The following is a 21759-nucleotide window of genomic DNA, read 5'->3' as shown; positions in this document are numbered from 1 at the left end:
GACATGATGTGTCTAAACCCGTGTGATGCATCGGCAGCTCCTGCCCGGCTTTGTTTTGATAACAGCAGAGACAGTATGTGCACATCATGAGCAAAGCGTTAAATAAAAATTTACAGAGAGATACGATATCGCAATGTCTTGCAAAGGCAGTTTTGAAGTTTGCCAAAAACTGTGCACAGTAGGTAAACTCAATGGCAAGGGTTAACCTTTTTTTTTTTTTTAGTCCTTGCAGAAAATAGCCCTGCAGGAATTGCCGTTGCCAAATCTGAGCTTATGTGCCATATTACAGCCCGTCTATAAAGTGCGAATGAGGCGTTTACAAATGCAGCCATATCAAAGCATGGGTCTGAGGAAATATATGGCGTGTGTTACTTTATAATGCACAGTAAAAAAATTTAAAAAAATCAGTGTAAAAATGTATTTCCTTTTTTTTTGGCTTTGTATAGCTTTTATGGCTAGCCACAGATTTTAGTCTAATGTCTGTGTGCAATACTGCAGAAAGTAATGGCAAACAAATGGACAACCTATAATGTTATCTGGTGACATTCAATCACCAAAAAGAAAACCGATGTCAACGCCACAAAAAGAAAACAAAAGAACATACCGGACACCAATTCGTTTTTTCCATATTTATGTAAAATTGTCTTATGTAATGTAATAGGCAGCGATGCACTGTTGACATTCAAATCATGAAACAAAATAGTGCTACAACGGACCAACGATACTGAGTAAAACAATCCAAACATACAGATTTTGAGGCTCTTTGCTCTCTGATAATTTCTTGCACATTTTGAAAATATAAGACACATGAGCGGGTTTCAAAAGACCGAGCGGATGCGATTACTGATGGACATTGATTACTGCACCCAGACTGCATTACAAAGGAGAAAAAAACCCACATTTCGCTAAATGTCAATAGACAACATATATATGGGAATAATTAAACCATTCTGCCACCTATATCAAATAACAGCTTGTGTACAGTTGTCATCGGTTGAGTTATGATCGACAGTCTAGCCTTGGTTTTCCCGATGTTTTGTTCCCAATAACATGTACGTATATTGTACTTGATGAAGAAGACAAGGCCTACATGGTATCTCGTTTCCTGTAGTGACGTCTCCGACTCTGACAAGCAGCGTGTGGATGTGGATCGGCAGATATGATTTTTCAAGTAAAAGAAAGTAAAAAAAGCTCAATGCAATGACACGACTGAAACTGAAACGATCAAAACGAGCAGTAGTGCAGTCATTAAATCCGACAAAACAATCAGGAAGCACTCTATCATACTATTGTCAATAAGTTATTCAAACATCAACCCTATCTGAAGCTTCATACAGCTTTTAAAGCTAAACATCCTGGCAAAATGTCAGTTCTCTTTCCTAATCATCAATTCTACAACCTATCGCGTCATGATCAGAACAAGGCTGAATTTCAGAGAGATTCGTTCATTGATTATAGGATACATTTGCAGCAAATTCTTGAAGTGTGTAACACAAGTTATCTACACACACACACACACACACACACACACACACACACACACACAAATATATATATATATATATATATATATATATATATATATATATAGTGGAAGTTATTTCAGTGATGAGGAGTTTTAACTGCATTGTCCTTTTGTAAAGAAAAAAGAAATGGACTCAGAGATATCAATCACCACCTTCAGCTAGAAATGGACAATGGAAATTTCAAAGTATATCCATAAATATACAAGGATATATATATATATAGAGAGAGAGAGAGAGAGAGAGAGAGAGAGAGAGAGAGAGACGGAGAGACAGAGAGAGATATAAACAGGGCAATAGAAAGCAAAAACTTGGCTTTTATGGTTGTGCAAGTTCTTATGTAGGTCGAGATGCAAACAAAGGGTGGGATGGTGTGAGTGTGTGTGTGTGTGTGTGTGTGTGTGTGTGTGTGTGTGTGTGTGTGTGTAAGTGTGTAAGTGTGTGTGGGTGTTGGGCAAGTTATTTGAAAACATTCTCAAAAGCAGGACATTTGTAGTTTTTGAGTTTCTTGATGGCTTTTTTGAACTCTTTGCTGGACTTGTCCCACTTGTGGATCCCCGTGATCAGGTACTGCTTGTCCACCTTGCGGCCCATGATTAGATACTGGTTGCCCAAGTTGTCCAGCTGCTGGCAGGGGCAGTCCGCCCCGTTCTTCAGGTACAACACCAGCTTCTTCAGGTCCTTCTTCTTCAGGTTCCCCTCTTTTAACATCTTCTTCCTTTTCTGCAGGATCACCTTGCGGTCCATGTTCTCGCGCTTCACCTCCTTTATCTTCGTCCTGAGAGCTGCAAGCAGAGAGAAACAAAAAAGGATGAATGTACTGAAAACAAAACCATGTATTCTCTCCATCACCTCATGTATGCAGCTGGACATGTGTCATTACCACAGTTAAGCAGTGGTGGTTTAAAAAAAAGCATGGGTACAAAAATGCCGCTCAAGCAATGTAATCCTGTGTGACATGCTCCAAAAATGACATTTGCTAAAGGGTATCAATGGCTAAACAGAGTACCATCACTTGGGGCGGCATGACTCAGGAGGTAGAGGGGGTCGTCTAGTCTAGAAGGTCACTGGTTAGATCCCCAGCTCCTCCAAAGAGCGTGTCGAAGTGTCCTTGAGCAAGACACTGAACCCCTAACTGCTCCTAATGAGCAGGTTGGCATCTTGCATGGCAGCCTCCGCCATCAGTGTATGAATGTGTGTGAATGGGTGAATGTGAGGCGTACACTGTAAAGTGCTTTGAGTGGTCAGTAGACTAGAAAAGTGCTCTAAAAATGCAGTCCATTTACCATTTACCACTCCAAGGACAAACAAATGGTAAGACAAGGCGAGGTGAGTTTCTCTGTATAGCACATTTCAAATACACAGGAAATTCAAAGTGCTTCACGTAAGGCATGAAAATGCATTAGTTAAAATAAATAAAAAATCAAATCAAATAGCATTAAAAGAATAAGAGGGTCAATGTGCAATGATCAAAGTATGAAGTGAATAAGGGTCGAAGTGCAACTTTCAGTAGGTTGGAAATTCAGTTAAAGGCAATGGAAAACTTTTATAAGACTAATTCTGGGGTTGTCTGGGTAGCGTAATGTCTACTCCCTTGCCTACCAACACAGGCATTGCCAGTTCAAATCCCCATATTACCTCCGGCTTGGTCGGGCGTCCCTACAGATACAATTGGCCATGTCTGCGGGTGGGAAGCGGGATTTGGGTATGCGTCCTGGTCACTACACTAGCGCCTCCTCTGGTCGGTAGGGGCAACTGTTCAGGGGGGAGGGGAACTGGGGGGAATAGCGTAACCCTCCCACACGCTACGTCCCCCTGGCGCAACTCCTCACTGTCATGTGAAAAGAAGCGGCTGATGACTCCACATGTATTGGAGGAGGCATGTGGTAGTGTGCAGCCCTCCCTGGCTTGGCAGAGGGGGTGGAGCAGTAACCGGAACAGCTTGGAAGAGTGGGGTAATTGGCCGGGTGCAGTTGGGGTGAGAAAAAAAGGGGGGGGGCTATAACTCTTGAAGGCAATGGAATTATAAAGAGAAATCGTCACAGTGTTAGTGTAATCAGTGAGAGTACAATGGTATGGAAAGGCGAACTATCTGTTTTCCCAGGAATGTTTTCTTCTCCTTAGTTCATCATTCATTGAATATTTGGTTGGATAGGCAGGCATATATTGTTGTTTTTTTAAGCACAAACCTGGTTCACATGTTTACGACTATACATATTCATTCTGTTACACCTCCTGGTGCAACCAGTCTTGTAATTTGAGTGAATGAACAAATACACAGAGTGTAAAGTTTCTTGTCCAGTACTTTGACGTTCATTGGGATCTTCAGTACAGTATGGATGTGGAGGCAGAGGAGAGCATTGGAAATCAGGGGCCTCCTTCCTGATCAGCCCTGGTTCTCTGTAACATTTATTGGCCTCTGTCAGCAAAGCCAAATCCAAATCCAATTTATTTTGTTGGCACTTTTAACTCCACAGGTTTGTCATTAACATCTTTCAACCATTAACAAATAAAATGTACCTGCACATTTTAACCACTAACATCCAAATTATATTCCATGTTCTCTCTTTGCAAACAAGATTTTTTTTTTTTGCACCAAACAGCCTCCTGTTTCATTACCTCTGATCTCTAAATGCATGCATGCATGCTGGGTAAAAAACATCAGCTATATGACTCTTGCTTATGGTCTTCAGCAAACAGATACTAGTTGACTATAGAGATTTTCCTTGGCACTGAAAGCTGAAAACAAGCTAGGTTCTCCCAATGTGCAAAACCGACTGCACCTCTGCAAAGTTTTTCCTGTAAAATCGATAATGGATGATATATTACAATGATACAGAAAATGCTGTATCCATATCCAAGAATATCCTCAATAATGCCCATAGCTATGTGCATTTAAGTGATAATTTTTGCAGCGTTTTTACACTTAGAGAGACATCTGTTCCGCTGGGTAAAGAAAAACAGATGAAGTGATATTTTTGTGTCCAGGGACTCAAAACTGAAAACTGAAGTCTACATTGTCCGATAAGATTTTATTACAGAAATGGAAGCAGTAAAAGTGCACTTCTTGTCTATAAGACTCTGCTTTTTCACTTTTACCTACTTTCAGATGTCACGCAAGGTTTAGCATTTACTCTGATAAGCTTGATCTGTCACTAAACTCTATTTAACCTTCTAATCTGTCTGTTTCCTCCCATTCCCCTTTTGAAACGGAGCACGAGTCCTGCCTCTGGTGGTCCACAACTTCAATATGACCCCGATGTATCGCGGCAACTCGTTTTTTTTTTGCTGCCAAAGTAATCAGTTCAGGTGACCCTGTGACACGATAACATGTGAAAAATAATGTATTGCATGCTATGTCAAATCTAATTCATTGATCTAATGTCACAATGAAGCACCGGGTTAAGTCTAAGATAAAGTCTCGTGACCTGCGGTGTAGGCCATGCCCTAACTGACGAGCGTCTATTCCGTTTCAATTGGACAAGGATTTCCAGTCCTTTAGAGGTGATGAACCCAAACATTGTCTAATTTTACTTAGGTGTTTGGGTATCCATTTAGCCAGACGCTAAACACACAGTCTATGCTCAGTCAATGAGAGAAAAAATTGTTACCTTGGCATTAAAACCTGTTGTAACCCTCAACAGGCAGTCCAAACAGAAATGTCTGAGGTTCCATCTTGTTCTATTTCTCATGTATCTTCCCAATGCCAATTAAAATGTAAGAAAGGAACGGTCCCAATTTTTCCCAGTATTAACAGTGCACATGGTAAGGATTAGGACTTTTATCCTTTGTCTATAGACCCTGAAGCAGTCTCTGTGAGGAGGCTTAGTGTTCACTGAAATCAAAATGGGCAGCATTCATAATTGGTCAGTCATAAAAGAGATGGCTAGCCCACCCCTGAAAGAACTTCATCTTGATTATCCTTGATAATCTGTGGACTTGGCTATGATCTCTTTCTTTGTACCTGGTGTTATGTGTATGCTTCGCCACAAGTACAAAGCGGCTGGTTATGCCATTTGAATTAGTTAAACCGTTGACACGAAATAGGAGAGATTCTCGTGAAGAAATTGTGTTTTTCACTTGTTCGTTATGATCAAATCCATTCTAGGATGGCATTTTGAAAACAACTCACCCATAATTATAATCTGTATGGGAACATTTGGAAATAACTATTTGGACTTTTAAGCAAATCACGGCCAAAAAAAAAAAATCCATCCAGTGGGTGGTCTTTATCAGAGGCTCTTCAGTATGTCTGCATTGCATGGTATCTGAGGTCCCACTGACTTTTTACAATATATCCAAATATGTACTGTGAAAGCTATTTCAGATGTGGATGCAGCATATCTCTATAACAATGTCATTAAGCCAAATTCTTGTATATTTATTGTGCTTGGCACGTTAAGTAATCCTGATTTTAATTTAGGTCAATGACCAGGCCAAGTCAGAAAACTCAGTAATAATCTTTATTCATTCAAGCTGTTGGGAGACATTAGGGGGAGTTTATGGTCCAAAGGCCTTAAACATAGTCATCAACAATGACTTTCAATTGTTAATTTGCAAACACTTTCAGCTGCGCTTTAAAATTTGAATTGGAGCTGTAAATGTTATGGAAAACACAATTATCTGAGTCTACCAAATTTCATTTCTTGATTTGGTTAAGAGAGAATTCCTTCCCTGTGCCTATTTGTGCCTATTTTAGAAATACACTTCAAAAATTTGAAGCATCTAAGGTTTTCTTTTAACCTCTCAGACAAAATAGCCTAACTCAACTCTTTTAGCGCAAGGACCATGAAACATCTGGGGGGGGGGGGGCGTTGTAGGGTTTTTTGTTTATTTTACTTGCAAAATAACAACCTAACTATCAATTCTGGTGGAATTTTCTTTTTACTGTTTGTGTCTGACCCCTGACCTGCTTTCTTCTGCTGGTTTAAAGAGAAGAGACTGACCTCCAAAAGGTGCCATAAACCCCTGTGTGCAACAGGCCCATTCACAACAACACAACATGTCATATCTGAGTGAGCGCTCTTTCCCCTGTGCAGGTCCTTACCATTGTGTACTGTTATTTGGTAACAACCCAGTGAACTGCCAGAGGTTAAGGATCGATGTCATTGAAGGTCTTGAGAGTTAAGTGACATTCAGGTGCTATAAAACCTTAAGCTTAGAGATGAATTGTAGTGGGAACAAAGAGTCGACTGGGATGTGCCGTAAATCCGCCACCAGCTAAGGAAGACAGTGTGTGTGTGTGTGTGTGTGTGTGTGTGTGTGTGTGTGTGTGTGTGTGTGTGTGTGTGTGTGTGTGTGTGTGTGTGTGTGTGTGTGTGTGTGTGTGTCCGGCAAGCAAAGGCCAGACAGAACTGTCTTTTTTCCAGTTTCTCTGGTATTTACAAGATCAAGTCATTTGGGAATGTCAAGTGTGCCTTGGTAATAAACCTCTAAAGCGTGACGTAAATTTCATGGCCAACTCAGAGATTCCGGATCCAACCCTGTTTCAGTCTAATGTAAAATGGTGTATATAAGTGGTATAAAATAATTGCGCCTCTATGTCCAATGTTAATGATGACTCTTTTCACTTTTGAGGATTGCTCTCGTGCATTTCTAGGTGGGTTGAGGTGGATTTTGATCGGTGTTGAAGCTGCACAAAGAATCACTCCAATTATTAGCTTCGTTTGAGCTGTATTTGCCCCTGATATCAACCGGTGGTGTGTGCTTAGTAATTAATTACTTGTGATTTTTATTCTATTGTTTTATTTTTTTAACCTATTATCTGTGAAGCACTTCCAGATCTGTCTCCACAGATGAGAAGTGCTATACAAACTCACTATATTATTATTATTATTATTATTATTATTATCTTTCTCGTTGCTAGCATGTTGAAATTTGGAGTGTAAGAACACAAATTTGAGTACTGTGATCTTGTCTTTCACAATACTGTACCAATTTGCAAAATCCCAGTCAGTACTTCAGATTAAACCAAGAGACGTGACCGCAACACTACTTCATTGTGTAGTTTCCATATCTGGCCACTAGGTGGCAGGTTCAGTATTGTGAGGGCACCACGGTCACACATGCCCGAAATTAACATTGGCAAATTTTCACCTCCCGTTCACTTCCATTCTATGCGAGCGCAGGGGCAAATAAAACATCCGCTTCCGGTGGCAAAGCACAGTCGCAAATTCGCTGGTCAAAGTCCTGCAAAGTTGAACTCAACGCAAAGCGGCGGCGCGAAATTGTTTTGCAACCAGCAGCGACGGTATTTATTCGCCCTTTTGCTCGCATAGAATGGAAGTGAACGGGAGGTGAATATTCACCAGTGTCGATTGCGTGCATGTGTGACCGTGCCCTGAAAGAAACAACAGCAGGCTGTCTGTGTCACTAGCTATGGCTATAGTTACTCAGGTTTTCGGCATATTGAGATTTTTTTCTTTGTGAAAATTTTCTAAAATATTCAATATATCACGGTGTTAGTAGTATATATGTCACAATATGATAAAACGGGACACTTACATTTTGATATGAATCGTATGCCAAATTATTGCCAATACACAGCCCTAGTTAAAATATATAATAACCAAGTATTATATTGTTGTTTGTACATATATACTATATGGACAAAAGTATTGGGACAAACGTCTTAATCATTGAATTCAGGTGTTTCACTCAGACCCATTGCCACAGGTGTATAAAATCAAGCAGCTAGCCATGCAGTCTAAACATTTGTGAAAGAATGGGTCGTTCTGAAGAGCTCAGTGAATTCAAGCATGGTACTGTCATAGGATGCCTGCCGCCTTTGCAATAAGTCAGTTCGTGAAATTTCCTCTCTGCTAGATAATCCACGGTCAAAACTGTAAGTGGTATTATTGAAAAGTGGAAGCGTTTGGGAACAGCAACTCAGCCATGACATGGCAGACCACATTAAGTCACACAGCGGGATCACCGAGTGCTGAGGCACATAGTGCGTAAAAGTCGCCAACGCTCTGTTGACTCAATAACTGCAGAGCTCCAAACTTCCTCTGGCATTAACATCAGCACAAAAACTGTGCGCCGGGAGCTTCATGGAATGGGTTTCCATGGCCGAGCAGCTGTATGCAAGCCTTACAAGCACAATGCCAAGCGTCGGATGGAGTGGTGTAAAGTACGCTGCCACTGGACTCTGGAGCAGTGGAAATGTGTTCTGTGGAGTGACGAATCACGCTTCTCTGTCTGGTAGTCTGATGGATGAGTCTGGGTTTGGTGGATGCCAGGAGAATGTTACCTGCATTGTGCCAACTGTAAAGTTTGGTGGAGGAGGGATAATGGTATGGGGTTGTTTTTCAGGGGTTGGGCTAGGCCCCTTAGTTCCAGTGAAGGGAAATCTTAATGCTTCAGCATACCGTGACATTTTGGACAATTCTATGCTTCCAACTTTGTGGGAACAGTTTGGGGAGGGCCCTTTTCTGTTCCAGCATGACTGTGTTATAGCTGCAAAGGGGGGACCAACTCCATATTAATGCCTATGGATTTAGAGTGGGATGTCATAAAAGCTCCTGTAAGTGTAATGGCCAGGTGTCCCCAATACTTTTGTCCCTATAGTGTATTAAGCAATCCATCCAGGCCATCTATGATACATGGTGTACCCGGAAGGCTCTTAGCACTGTGAAGGACCCCACCCACCCTTCCAACATCCACTTCACCCTCCTACCCTCTGGCAGGAGGTACCGGAGCATCCGTTATGCCTCCACCAGACTATGCAACAGTTTCATTCCTCATGCTGTGAGGTTCCTCAACAACCTGAACACTTAGACCTTCCATAAAATGACTTTTTGACCGTGTTACTCACTATCCATGTCAGGTGTGCTTGAGATGTTTAGGTCTGTGGAGTAATTCTTGTTTTTAATGCGCTTTTTGTTTTTAATATTTATTGTGTTATTTGTTTGTATGTGGCACTGCGGTCCTTGTGAAACGTAATTTTGTTCCCTTGTATGTATGAGACATGCATATAAGGCAATGACAAATAAAAGCAGTCTAAGTCTAAGTCAATATAATTTAAAAGCAGAATGACTGGCAAACAAGATTGAAACACCCTATTCATTTTTGCCATAGGCAAAATAAATAAATATAAATAAATGGACACAGACGTAGTCTGAGAGCCCTGAAATGCCAACAACACTTTAAGAGTTCTGTTGAGGAAGGGTTGGCGCTGGGGAGGGTAAGAATGGATTTCAAACATGGTACACATTATCAGTCCAAAGAAAAAAAAAAATCAACACTTGCTTAAATGAGAACAGAGCTTTCGCAATGAGACACTTCCAGGAACTGAAGCTTTCAGTGGACAAAAATGCTAAATCACTGCCAGGACGAGCATATTTTACACGTGATTGGCAAACACAGATTAATAAAAACCTCTGTACATGTCAGTGATTCCCTCATGTAGTTTCTTTGTGGTTTTCCATAACCGTGTACTTTAGGGTTACTTTGTGCTTCACCACAGATGCAATACACAAAATGTATTGCATCTGTAGTCTGTCCTCTAAACAGAATTCAGACACACTCCTCAATAGTAGATATGGATGCTACTACCACAGGCATCCCCAGTCAAGTCAAAACTGGCATAATCAAATCACAGTGGCGGTGCTCTGGTCTGCTGATAGAAGGATAAAAACAGACGGTAATGAAATCCGGTCATTTTTGTCTTCAAAATGGACATCTTTTCCAAAAGACAGAGATTTAGCATTACAGAGCGCCTGTATTCAAGTTACTGTAGGGCATGGAAAAGATTATTATAATGATAATCATAGGGAATTTTACACGATGTTGATTTATATCACGATATATGCTTGCATATGAAAAAATACCATGTTTGAGAATCCAACTTGATGTCAATCACATTGAACTGGTTGGTAATGTAAAATATAATATCAAACCAAAACCAGTTTTCAAATATCAAATAAGGTTGAATCATTTCATCTTGACAGATACGTTTCATCACTCATGAAGTGACCTCAGGTCACTTAGATGAGTGATGAAACGTATCTGTCAATAAACGTTGTATCCAGATGAACGGATTCAACCTCCTTTGATTTTCTTACCTGGATCATTGAGCATGCACAAAGACAGTTTTCAAATAATACTCCCTTGAATATCTCCGACCTAATTTTAGACAACAAAATGGTGTATGACAATATCTGACTTTCATTCCAATACAATACCAATGAAAGACGATAAACAATAACAAGGAATTATTGCCCAGCTCTGATTCCAAGTGATATCCAGCTTTGTTTTAAGTCCTAGTTGTCCTTTCTTACATTAAACATAAAAGCCACAACTTTATGGTCATCAGTCTAAGACAAACAGCAATATTTCTTGTCACTTGTTACAACTCACTGTAATCAAGTCATATGAAATAATCACTTTACTGGAATCTTTATAGCTTCCCTGTGGCTTGGACACAGCATCAGTGTCAGTGTGCCCATAATTAGCTCTGGCTGTGTATTCTCAGATGTCAAGGGTTAAGGAACTTATGACAAGGAAGCAAAACAACATCTGTCTTAATCAGAGATGAAACAAACCAATAATATGCCAATCTGCTTTTGGCAAACCAGGATGGGAACTGAGAGGCAAATCTCATCACTACAGCATAAACAATGGGGCAATTAGTTAAGCAAATATGTCTTTAAACTTCGCTTTCCGGAGAGTTGGAAAAACGTGTTTCCAATGCGCTGGGCCCTCACTTCCCCGCCTGGCACTTGGAATTCAGCGTGGACATGCCAGGCGTTTTGTGCACAGCTAGCTAATAAAACACGGAGCGTGAAATCCCGTATACCTGCATTTATTGTGCACATATTATGCCGCTTGTGCGCAACCAACAAAACGACAATTCCAGCGATTTCCTTGTTTCCAGATGCTGCTTTTATAAATGAAGCATGTTCCAGAGACCCTCAATCGTGTTAAACACCCATCATAAAATTCAAAGACTACATGGCCGACGGTCTGAAAATAATGTTCTGAAGAGACAAGGCTCTCTTTAAAAAAAAAAAAGAAAAAATCAATAATTATTGTTGTATCAAAAAGTGGGAATGTATGTGGAAATGCCCACCATAAGCATATTGACCTGTACAGGTGTGAAGTCTGTTAACATTCAATTCATAATGTTTAATTTTGACCATTAATTTTTGATTGAAAGTGAACTGACCCCAACCCTTGGACTCAAAGAAGTAGACCAAAACATATTCTAAACAATCAAAAGAGCAGTGGATAGCACGAGCCTGCCCCTTCCTGATGTGAAGATTTAGCACCTAAAGGCTTCCACGCTAGTTTTAAATTACCCCAATTCATCAGTTTCACAATATCAACTTTAAACAATCTGACAGACTGGGACTTAGATTTAGGGGTTAAAAACAAGCTTTTTAGGGTGCCAGATTACCACTCTTAGCTTTTATCCATTTCTAAATTCTAACCTTTAACTTACTTAAAGGACTTTTGACCCTGACACTTTAAGAAAATTAACGACTGTATGAAGCGGTCCCATGGGGAAGCAGTGGCCATGTAGCGGTCACATGAGCAAGGATCCAATGCTTTATCCTCTCTACAAGTCTGTTTGTGCTAAGATTTCACACGGCGTTTTGAAACTGGAAGCTGTTAGGGACAAGTCATGTGCATTTGTGCTTCAAGTACACGTGGTGATTTTTGAGCATCGTGTTATGCTTGTGAAGATCATGATGCTCCGACCAATGGAATTCATGCACAAGTCGAGGCATATCAGAATGAGCAGTATTTGTGTTTGTGTGTGTGTGTGTGTGTGTGTGTGTGTGTGTGTGTGTGTGTGTGTGTGTGTGTGTGTGTGTATTGTTCTGCGTGCATTGGCATGGTTGGTATTGGGCAAGATACCTACCAAACTCACTGGCACACATGTGCTCCAGAATGGTATCTGTTTTCATTTCATTGTCACATGGAGGGCAGATGGGAGGGTAACCTATGGAGAAAAAAAAAAAGAGGAAAGTTTTGTAGTTATTAACACATGTAAAAAATATGTACAATTCAAATCTAAAACAAGCTATTCGTATGTTTCTCTTGCATAGCGATGCTAACAAAGAGTAAACTCAATGGCTGGCTCAGTTATTCACATCCTGACCCACACTGACTTCACAGCCATTTCCCATCAGAGATGTGATGAGAAACATAAAAGCAACAGGGGAAGAGAGCAAAACAGTCACTTCTCATTTGAAACGAATGAGCCGATAAAAATGTTGAAATAACTGACAGAGTAAGCGACCATGACTCTCACTAGCACACATGGTTGGAAAGATCCTGTCCTGGAAAGTTAATCTCTTGGCTGTCTGTCGCTTGGTCAGTGCTCCGGTGACCTGACCTCAGTGAGGAATGTCCTCAGATTTTATAGCCAGCTGTAACCGAGACATGCTGTAAACAGCGCTGTGGGTTATCTACTACATTTAGATAGATGGGTCTTCACACGCTGGTCATTTTGACCCATCTTCCCATTCCCAGGTTCTCAAGAGCCACCACATTCATCTCCGGTGAATGAGATAAACTCTCCCCATGGAGAGTTTATCTCAGTGAGAATACAGTCTGGACAAAATGCAAAACGGAAAAGCTATGGTTGATCTCAGCATTAAGGTGCAAGATGTCTAGGAATGCCCACCCCCCAACCCCCAGACAAAAATGCCCCCATGCATTTGCATGCACGTTGGTGTTTTGTGAAGAACAATACATGAATCGCTGTGAGGAATAAAAGTGTGGATGTCTCCAGAGGAGAGCATGGAAATAAAAACCTGGCCATGGAAATGTCTTTGAGTTTCAATGTTAAGTGAATTGCATGACTTAACCATGACAGTAACTTCTGAATCTATGGAAAAAGTAACTAGATGGAACGCCAACTGCGTTTTTAGCCAAAGAGTAGTTTGGCCTGGGAGTCTATCTGCGAACGTTTAATGAGTACGATTTTTCTTTTTGACACCGACTCTAATGGACCGCTCCGTATTATAAATGGCACGACTTACTTTCCGAGCAAACTTACTTATAAAAGGACAACACTGTATTCATTTACAATGGGGCGGATTTCAACATAAAATATCTGAATACGTGGCACACAAACAAAATACAAATTCATTGTTTATTCTCCATCAGCACTTTTTGCCTTGGTCGCCAGTTGTCCATTACAAGTGTTTGACAAAAGCGTGTGAAAGTAACACCCAGGTATAAAAGGCTTGTCCAAATACACACGCCGTTTATCCAGTTCACAGGGGTCCTTTTTCCCATTTCAGCTCATTTCTCCGTTAAATCAATTATCACCAGCCTGTATTCAGCCCTGAGTGGCAAACACCCTTGGCTAATTTCAACTAACATCCATTAACAGATAAGGTAATTCCTTCAGTGCGTCTTTTCTCATTACCATAGATAGATAGTCATCATTCAATCTTAAAAAAAAAGAGGGTGAGGTAGAATTAACTCTTGGCTGAGCTTTTTTTAAAGGAATATTCATGAGATTAATCAAAGTGCGTGGACTCAGATGGAGCAGGAAAAGAGTGGCATTAACACTTGCCAGACTGGGGAGGTTAAAAAGAGAGAGGGGGGGGGGAGTGAAGAGAAGCCTGAAGTCTTCGTCCTGCTGGGCCGCAGCAAACGGCGGGTTTATTTATCACCGGCGTTGACAACGAATGATAACAGGTGACGTCTGGAGACTGTGGAGCTCTGTGTGGTCCCGCAGCCCAGAAAAGGAGCCTTTTTCAGAAAACCGGGCCCCAGTCCATACCACTGTGTCAGTCATCTACCCCTCCGACCCCCCCCCTCTTTTAAAACACGGTGGGTATTCCCTACCTCATTTCAGATACAGTAAAGTGCTGTGTAAGAGGAGCAGCATTGACTAAGGGAGACTATCCATCGCAGGGACATGCATCCACAGTCCCCGACACTACTTTGAGCTGTTTGAGTGCAGAAATGATCCATGTGGTCTGTGAAAGAGTCTAACGATACGTAAAATGCCATATTTATGAAGTCGATGATGGAAAGTCCCCTTTGTGAGTCGTGAATTATGATCGAGCCAGCTCTGCTTTCCCCCCACTTGGGTACACCTCACCTGGGTATTAGCATTGGCTCCCATTTAGACACTGACAACTAACACACATGCACGTACACACAAACATGTGCACGCGCACACGCACACGCACACACACACACAGCTATAAAGTACAACTTTGCCAAAAACAAGGGTTTCATTGAACCAAACTATTTCAGATTCCTCAAGCATTATCTGTATCTTTGTGCGTTGTTTTCATGCATTTCTCCAAGGTGTCCGTGGTATTTGTCAATTTGGTTCACTTGGCTGGAAACTGGGAAGCAACTTTTCTGGGCTACGTTTCATTTCTGCCCTGATTCTGCAAGAGGCATTTTAAGCTGCTTGACTCGGTCTTTGCTTTCCATCAAGACACACAGAATTCCCAACAGGGTTTGTGAATCTGCAGCCAAGAAACCATTAGCGAGAGACGATAGGGGGCTTGGCCATGTCCTTGAGAGTATTGTTTAGAAACTCCTCGCTCCCCTCTTCCAGCCCCCCCCCACCCCCGACAGCACATTCACACGTTTCTTTTCATTTTGTCAGTTATTTGAACAATCTGTTTTTCAAAAGTTTGCCCATACATTTGTTAAGCTTTCTTCATTCATGTGCATTGGTCAATGACATGCATGCAATGAGAGTTATTTGGTGTTTGTGTGTGTGTGTGTGTGTGTGTGTGTGTGTGTGTGTGTGTGTGTGTGTGTGTGTGTGTGTGTGTGTGTGTGTGTGTACTTGTTTTGCTGCTGGACTGCCTCCTGGTATTGTCCTCGGACTCAACAAACACCTTGAAATAAATTACTACCATCTGTTAGAGCTTTTTCAATATTACAACAGGTCTTTGTCAGTAGCAGACCGCTTCATGTTTGTAGCACACTGAAGCTGGAGCTCATGGATCTTAGATGGGAAACACATTTTAATCATGAGCCTTTTCTGAGGGGAGGCTAACGTCCCAAAGTGGGACTAAATCGGGCAATTACGGGTGAATTCACCCCAAAAGGTTATATTTGGTTTGTTTGCATTGGGATTTACATGTGCAAACAGACCGTAACCTCTGAAACAACATTCTCATGCTCATTTAACTGCATGGGTGTCAATTCTCGCACTCAGGCAAAAGTTAATGGCTGTTTGTTCAACCACTCTGTCAAATATTTAAATCTAGGACTGGATGATATTTGGAGGGGGGGGGGAATCAACATTGCGATATTTTTGTTTTTTTGCCATATACATATATATATAGCAACATTAAAGAATAGAAAGGATGTATATACAACGTCTATAGATATATGCATGGATATACACACCAGATATATGCAGCATTTACCTTTAAAAGCTCCATTTGCAAAGAATTACCCACTCCAGGAATGATTATGACAATTTTAGAGTGGCAATATAAGGCAGATGTCCAGGAAGTCATTAAATCAGACTAAATTATGTTATTTGTTAGATGCATTAGAGTACTCTTCTTCAGGGGCGATCACTTAAAAAGTGGCCCTTGCTAGATTCCATTCTCCATCAAGCAACAAGAGTTTTAGCCCAACATGATGGATGGGCCCAGTTTGCCTTACTTTGCGTCCTTTGCAAAGCGAGTATTGCACATGTGTGTATTGCGATGTCGATTCTGAAACAAATCCAATTGCTCAGCCCTACTTCAAGTTTCAGTAAGGTTCACTTAAGATATGAAAGTTGTAGATGTAACCTTACATTACATCTCTGCCGTGTGAACGTGTGAAAGATATACAAACAGAGCTATATCAAATAAAAGTTAAATTTGATTTTAAGAACTAACAAACTCCCTGCTGAACTCAGCATTGCATGATTAAATGATTAAAAGCCCCCCTCTCCCCACGTTTTGCTGTGTAACGCAGCAAGAGGGGAGCTGACCTGCAGCGTTGGGAACATGGCCGCATTTACCTGTGGGTTTGGTGGCCTCGGTTGCGTTGGTCATGGCGATGCACACGTCGTCCTGAGGAAACTTGTCACAGGTGAGCATCTCGGGCCAGGGGAAGCCGAAGGCTTCCATGATGGGTGTGCAGCCGTCTCTGACCGCCTCGCACAGCCAGCGGCAGGGGTAGATGGGCCGCTCCAGGCACACCGGGGCGAACAGGGAGCAGAGGAATACCTGCGTACCGGGGTGGCAGTTTTTATGCACCAGGGGCACCCAGCTCCCAGCCTGCTGCTTGACCTCAGCCATAGTCTCGTGCTCCAACAAGTTGGGGAGCAGCATCTGGTCGTAACCCACGTTATAACAAAGTCGCAGGTCGTCGGGGATGTCCACGCACTGGGGAGGCTTGCCATAGCTGCGCCCACCGTTGTACAACTCCGACTTCCACGACTTCCAGCTCAAGTACTCATATTCAGTGGCTCTGCAAAGTGACATAAGTGCCATGGTCAAAGCCAGAGGAATCAGCCTCCAGAACAGCTCAGAACACCCCATGTTTGTTTGTTTGTTTTTCCTTTTTTGAAGGAAAAAAAAAGCCAACGCGATCAAATTACTGCAATTCGCTGCGCAGCTCACAGATAAGAATCAGTGAAAGTCGGGACATGTGAGAAGTGGAAGAAGAAAAAAGGGGGAAGAAGTGGAGAAAAGAGGAGTCCAGCTGATCAGTGTTCTGTAAATGGAGTAAAGTCCGTCGTGCCTGTCTCCTTCGTGATTCGCTCCTAGCGGAGGACTGGTCCGCCTGCGCGGAAACGACGCACAAGAGGAGACTGTGAGGCGCGCGCCGGCCAATCAGAGCACGCCTCTGCCTTTTGGCACTCCGCTGTCAATCAAAGTGTTCAATTACCGGAGGTGGGAATAGTGCTGACAATCCCTGCCTCGGCACACACACACACCGCCACTTAGGTGATGGCTCACTCGCGTATATGTGAAAGCAGCAGGTCGAAACAGTTACTCAGGTGAGAATAAACTAGTTTCATGCTGGAAAACTGCTTGACAAAACACTCTGTGTCTTTTGTTCTTCTCGTGTGTACGAACGAACAGAGCTTTAGTTCTACAATTCTGGGAATATTATTTAGTCGACATAGCCTGTGTCATCGGAAACAAACCAAATATATGTTTAGCAATGTACATGTCTCCAAAAACATCCAGTATCGATAACACTTACAATTTATTCAAATTCTTCATTTAGCCATTCCCCCCCCCTTTGTAACGGTTTTTGAAATAAAAAGTAGTAAGATAGAATACTTTACTATAGATCAACTCAAAGTAAAAGTAGAAGTACCACGATTTTATTGTAAACAAATAAAAATACTGTTACAGAGAGAAAAAAATACTCAAGTACTGAAATCAAAGTAGTTGTATTTCATTACTTCTCACCTCTGTGACTCTGTCCATTGCTATGTAAAAACACCACTGCCCCCCCTTTCTAACTAACTTTCCCCTCCTTTGTTTTAGCCAACAGTGAGGAGGTAACCTATGATCTTCAGTTACTGTAACCAATGATCAATGTGGGCAATATTTTCAGAAAAGCATTCACTTCTCACTGAAGTACATTATTCTCTATATCGCAGACAAGTTTGATACAGTTTACTTTGATGTATGCTATGTATTTGATGTATACAATGGCCTCTGTGTCATAGAGTGGTGTGAAGATGCTCTGGTGGAGGTGATGAAGGAGATGGTCTTTGATTTCAGCAGAAAGCGCCCTAGGACAGACCAGTGGTTGTACACACAGCTAGGAGGTGGATGTTGTGGACCAGCATATCGATATCTTGGTTCCATCTTTGATAACACCTTGAAGTTTGAGCAAAACACAGAAGCTATAATCGAGAACACACAGAGATATCACTGCTTCCTTAGGGAAATGAATTCATTCAGTGTCCATAAACTCATCCTACAAACCCTCAACAGTTCCTTCATGGACAGTATCCTGTGTTCCTCCATTAATTTGCTGGTTCCCATCCCTCACTGTCAAAAACAGAAACCGTCTCCAAACCAAAGTGAAGACCTGCTCCAAAAACAACCGGAGCGCCCCTCTGAAGCCTGGCCTCATCCTATGAGCAGCAGGTCAGGACAAAGGCCCATGGCATCATGGGAGTTTTAGTACCCATGTCCTTCAGCCCCAATTCTAGATGCTTCCTCCTCGGTGCCGCTTATGCCTCCTCAATCAGAGCAGAGCATCATTCATTCCACAAGCCGTCCACCCGGTGAACAAGGACCTGAAGAATAATCCTGTGCACATGAAATAATGACATGCCTACCTGCTATGTGGACTATTTCCTCATTTATTTGTTCATTTTTTAGTATTTTTATTACTTTCATTATTTTCCTAATCAGCTCAGCATAGTCCCGAACAGCCTTTTTGCTTCTAATTGTTGGTCTGTGCATACGTACATAAATCTGTTTCCTGTGTGTTTGTACTTATGCCTAAAATCAAATTGCCTTCATGTATTAATAAAGTTGTATTGAATTAAATTGAACTGAACTATGAATGCATGTAATGAAGATTTGTGTCAGCCTTAGTCTGCAAATACAGAGGTGGGTAAACTCTGTTTAGGTGTTTACGCTCCACTACGCCACAGTTTAGCCTGACACAATAACCTGACCCGACAAAAATGAAGAGACAGTTCATGATTTCCAGGACTATAAATTCTAAATTGCACATTACAAAAGTTATCCAGACCCAATGGCTGTTGCACAACATTGTTTTATACAGGTCATTGAATTTGGATTTCCTAACCATTTATTGGGTTTCCGTATTCAACCTAATTACCTCCCTTTGGAATTTGCTCACTTTGCAAAAGGCGCAGCTTTTTGCACTTTCCTACTGATAAGACTTAAGGTGGCAAATCACTCCATTAAATGTGTTTGTGAGCTCAATCATTTGTATCCCATTGTCTTGTTAATGATGATTACCTATCAATGCAAAACTGGGTGCTTAATTTGCAATCACTGAGGGCTTACAGAAAACAGACTTGGTTTGCAACAGCCGTGTGAATTAGTTTATTTACCAAATAAATGCATTTTACAGCTGCCCCAACCACATAGGCTGCTGCTCACCTCAAAGCTTGCTTGCTTAACTTTTGAACCAAAGCCAGGAAGAAACATATTGTGGTTTCATCGGATGCACTCACATGACTGTTTGAACTGGGATTTGAACTTTAATCAGATGAGGAAAGCGGAGTCATGGTGAAAAGCGATGCCCTGGGTTTTGCTCGACATCAGTTGTTAGTTGCAGTCCCTCTAAGATATGTCACTGTCATCGTGCCAGACTTCTGATGCTTGCTCATGAGCGATTCTTCAAAGTATTTTAGGGATGGCACATCTGTTAACATTTCCCAAAAAAAAAAAAAGAAAGAAAGAAAACCAACATCACTGACTTCATTGGGATGGCTGTGTTTGTAGTGCTGCTACAAGAACTGCTTTATGGGGTGATGGCATCCATGTACAGTTTCCACATAAACAGTTACTAAAGCAAACTTGAAGTTTAAGAGACGGGAGGCTTGTCTCTAGCAGACTTGGCTTTTGCTCAAAGGCATGAGGATGTCTCCATTCAAGAGTGATAAGCCCACTGAAAAAAACACCAGGGAGATGTTTCGCATCAACAGTCCAAAATATCCCAATGATAAAAAAATTTAAAAAAAATGCTCATGCTAACATGCTGTTGACCATTCAAACTTGACACAATTAAAAAAAAGCAGCCAGTACCTCTCTAGCTACCAGATATAAAGGCAAGACTTGACATGGATATCAGTGTCATCGTTATCGACTTGAATACATAGAGACATGTAAGCAGACAATTAAAATTCCATACTTTGTGCTTCAGCTACATGTGTTTAACAATAGAGACTAAATATTTAGACTTTCAGGGCCCTGGGAAAATGGAGTTTCCACACAACTCGCTATCCATCTATATTCAGCGGTGTTTAAAATCATAATCTGACATTCATGAGCACATATTGCCATGAAAGGGCATTTTCTGTTGAGCAGGACTAATGTATGTCATCGGATGTCTGTCACACGCCGGCGTGGGCTAAACACTGGATCTCCTCAAGACCACAGTGTCAGTGGGACTCAAACAGAATGGATGTCCACATGGAGGGCTATGGACAGAAAAGTCCTCTCAGAACCAACTGGGGGGGGGGGGGGTTACTGTTTAAGAATAAAGATATCTAGAAGTAAAGAGCAAACCCACTCTTTTGTCAGGTGGCACTTGAATCCGGCAGATGTTAACACAGCTTCGCCTGCTTCAGCATGGAGCTTTGTCAGGCGTCCTTACCTTTTTTCCATGAGTGTTGTCAGGGATGGGGGGGGGGGTGAAATAGTGATGGTTATGGAAAAAAATAATTGCTGTATCATGGATGATTGGCTCCAGACCTTGGTTCAATCACAAGAATGTGTTTGAACGGCAATTCAGACAGGAAAGGAAAGGCAGTTCAGTATTGCCTTTCCTGTAACAGAAAATCTCTCCAATGTGCCGATGCAGCCCAATGAACAATCTAATTGTCAAAGTTGGTTTTTGAGTCGTTTTTTTTACCGAGTATGAGACTGCATGACAGTAAGATGAACCAAGAGAACAATGGTTGCCTGTCTGTTATCTGTTATTGCTTGGCTAATGAAGACCCCTACCATGCTAGGAACATCCAAGCTGCTGGTTATATTTAAAACTTAAAAGAATATGATTGGCACGTTATGTCATAGAAAAAAAAAATCAACCCTCTTTGAATGGGATGTTAAGGACTTAAATGTTGATTTGATCCCAAACAGACTGGCTGTAATTGCAAGAAATAAGGGGTTGTCAAATTTTTCTTGAAAGAAAATTGGTGCACTAATCAGATCAGTATTACATGGAGCACTGCAGATATTCTGCTTAACAACTGGCAAACATTATAGATTTTTTCTTTATGTTATTCTTATATGTCTATACAGCTACCACTTCATAGTTTGTCATCACTGAATGGATGCAAACATTGAGAGAGTTTTGCAAGACGTGGAGGCGCAGCGTTCGGCTTGCCTGTGGTAACTTGTCTGGAAGCGCTGCCCCCGTCATGCCCCCATCATGACTAATGCAGGTAATTTGCGACATTTGGATGCAAACAAGGTGGAGGATTTAAAACTCAGCCATGCATGCTGTGCAGTTACCTTTGGGTTACTGATTCTTCTCTTCTACCCCAGAAGATCGAGGCCAAAACACCTTTCACATAACTCATACCTCGTGTTCAGGCTTCAGGATTATTGCTCGGTGGGGGGGG

At 41.6% G+C, this 21759-nt stretch overlaps 1 protein-coding gene across 1 annotated transcript; it reads right to left on the bottom strand.

The window, feature by feature from the left end:
* Positions 1–532: 532 nt before the first annotated feature.
* On the bottom strand, positions 533–17210 carry sfrp1a (secreted frizzled-related protein 1a). The gene is made up of 3 exons (XM_056287799.1): positions 16480–17210; positions 12391–12471; positions 533–2308 (listed from the first exon to the last, which is right to left on the bottom strand). The coding sequence occupies exons 1-3, from the start codon at positions 17000–17002 to the stop codon at positions 1983–1985; spliced, it is 930 nt and encodes a 309-aa protein (XP_056143774.1). The 5' UTR covers positions 17003–17210; the 3' UTR covers positions 533–1982.
* Between the last annotated feature and the right edge of the window lie 4549 nt (positions 17211–21759).

Source organism: Lampris incognitus, chromosome 1 (assembly GCF_029633865.1).
Source record: "Lampris incognitus isolate fLamInc1 chromosome 1, fLamInc1.hap2, whole genome shotgun sequence".
NCBI classification, from domain to species: Eukaryota; Metazoa; Chordata; class Actinopteri; order Lampriformes; family Lampridae; genus Lampris; species Lampris incognitus.
Note: the sequence above shows the minus strand (reverse complement) of the source record. Positions and strands in the feature narration are given on the sequence as shown.

Coding starts and splice junctions, on each gene's coding strand:
- sfrp1a (XM_056287799.1), bottom strand. CDS start 17,002: ATGGGGTGTTCTGAGCTGTTCTGGAGGCTGATTCCTCTGGCTTTGACC. Junction 12,472..16,479: donor CGAGGCCACCAAACCCACAG/GTAAATGCGGCC, acceptor TTTTCTCCATAG/GTTACCCTCCCATCTGCCCT. Junction 2,309..12,390: donor CATGTGTGCCAGTGAGTTTG/GTAGGTATCTTG, acceptor CTCTGCTTGCAG/CTCTCAGGACGAAGATAAAG.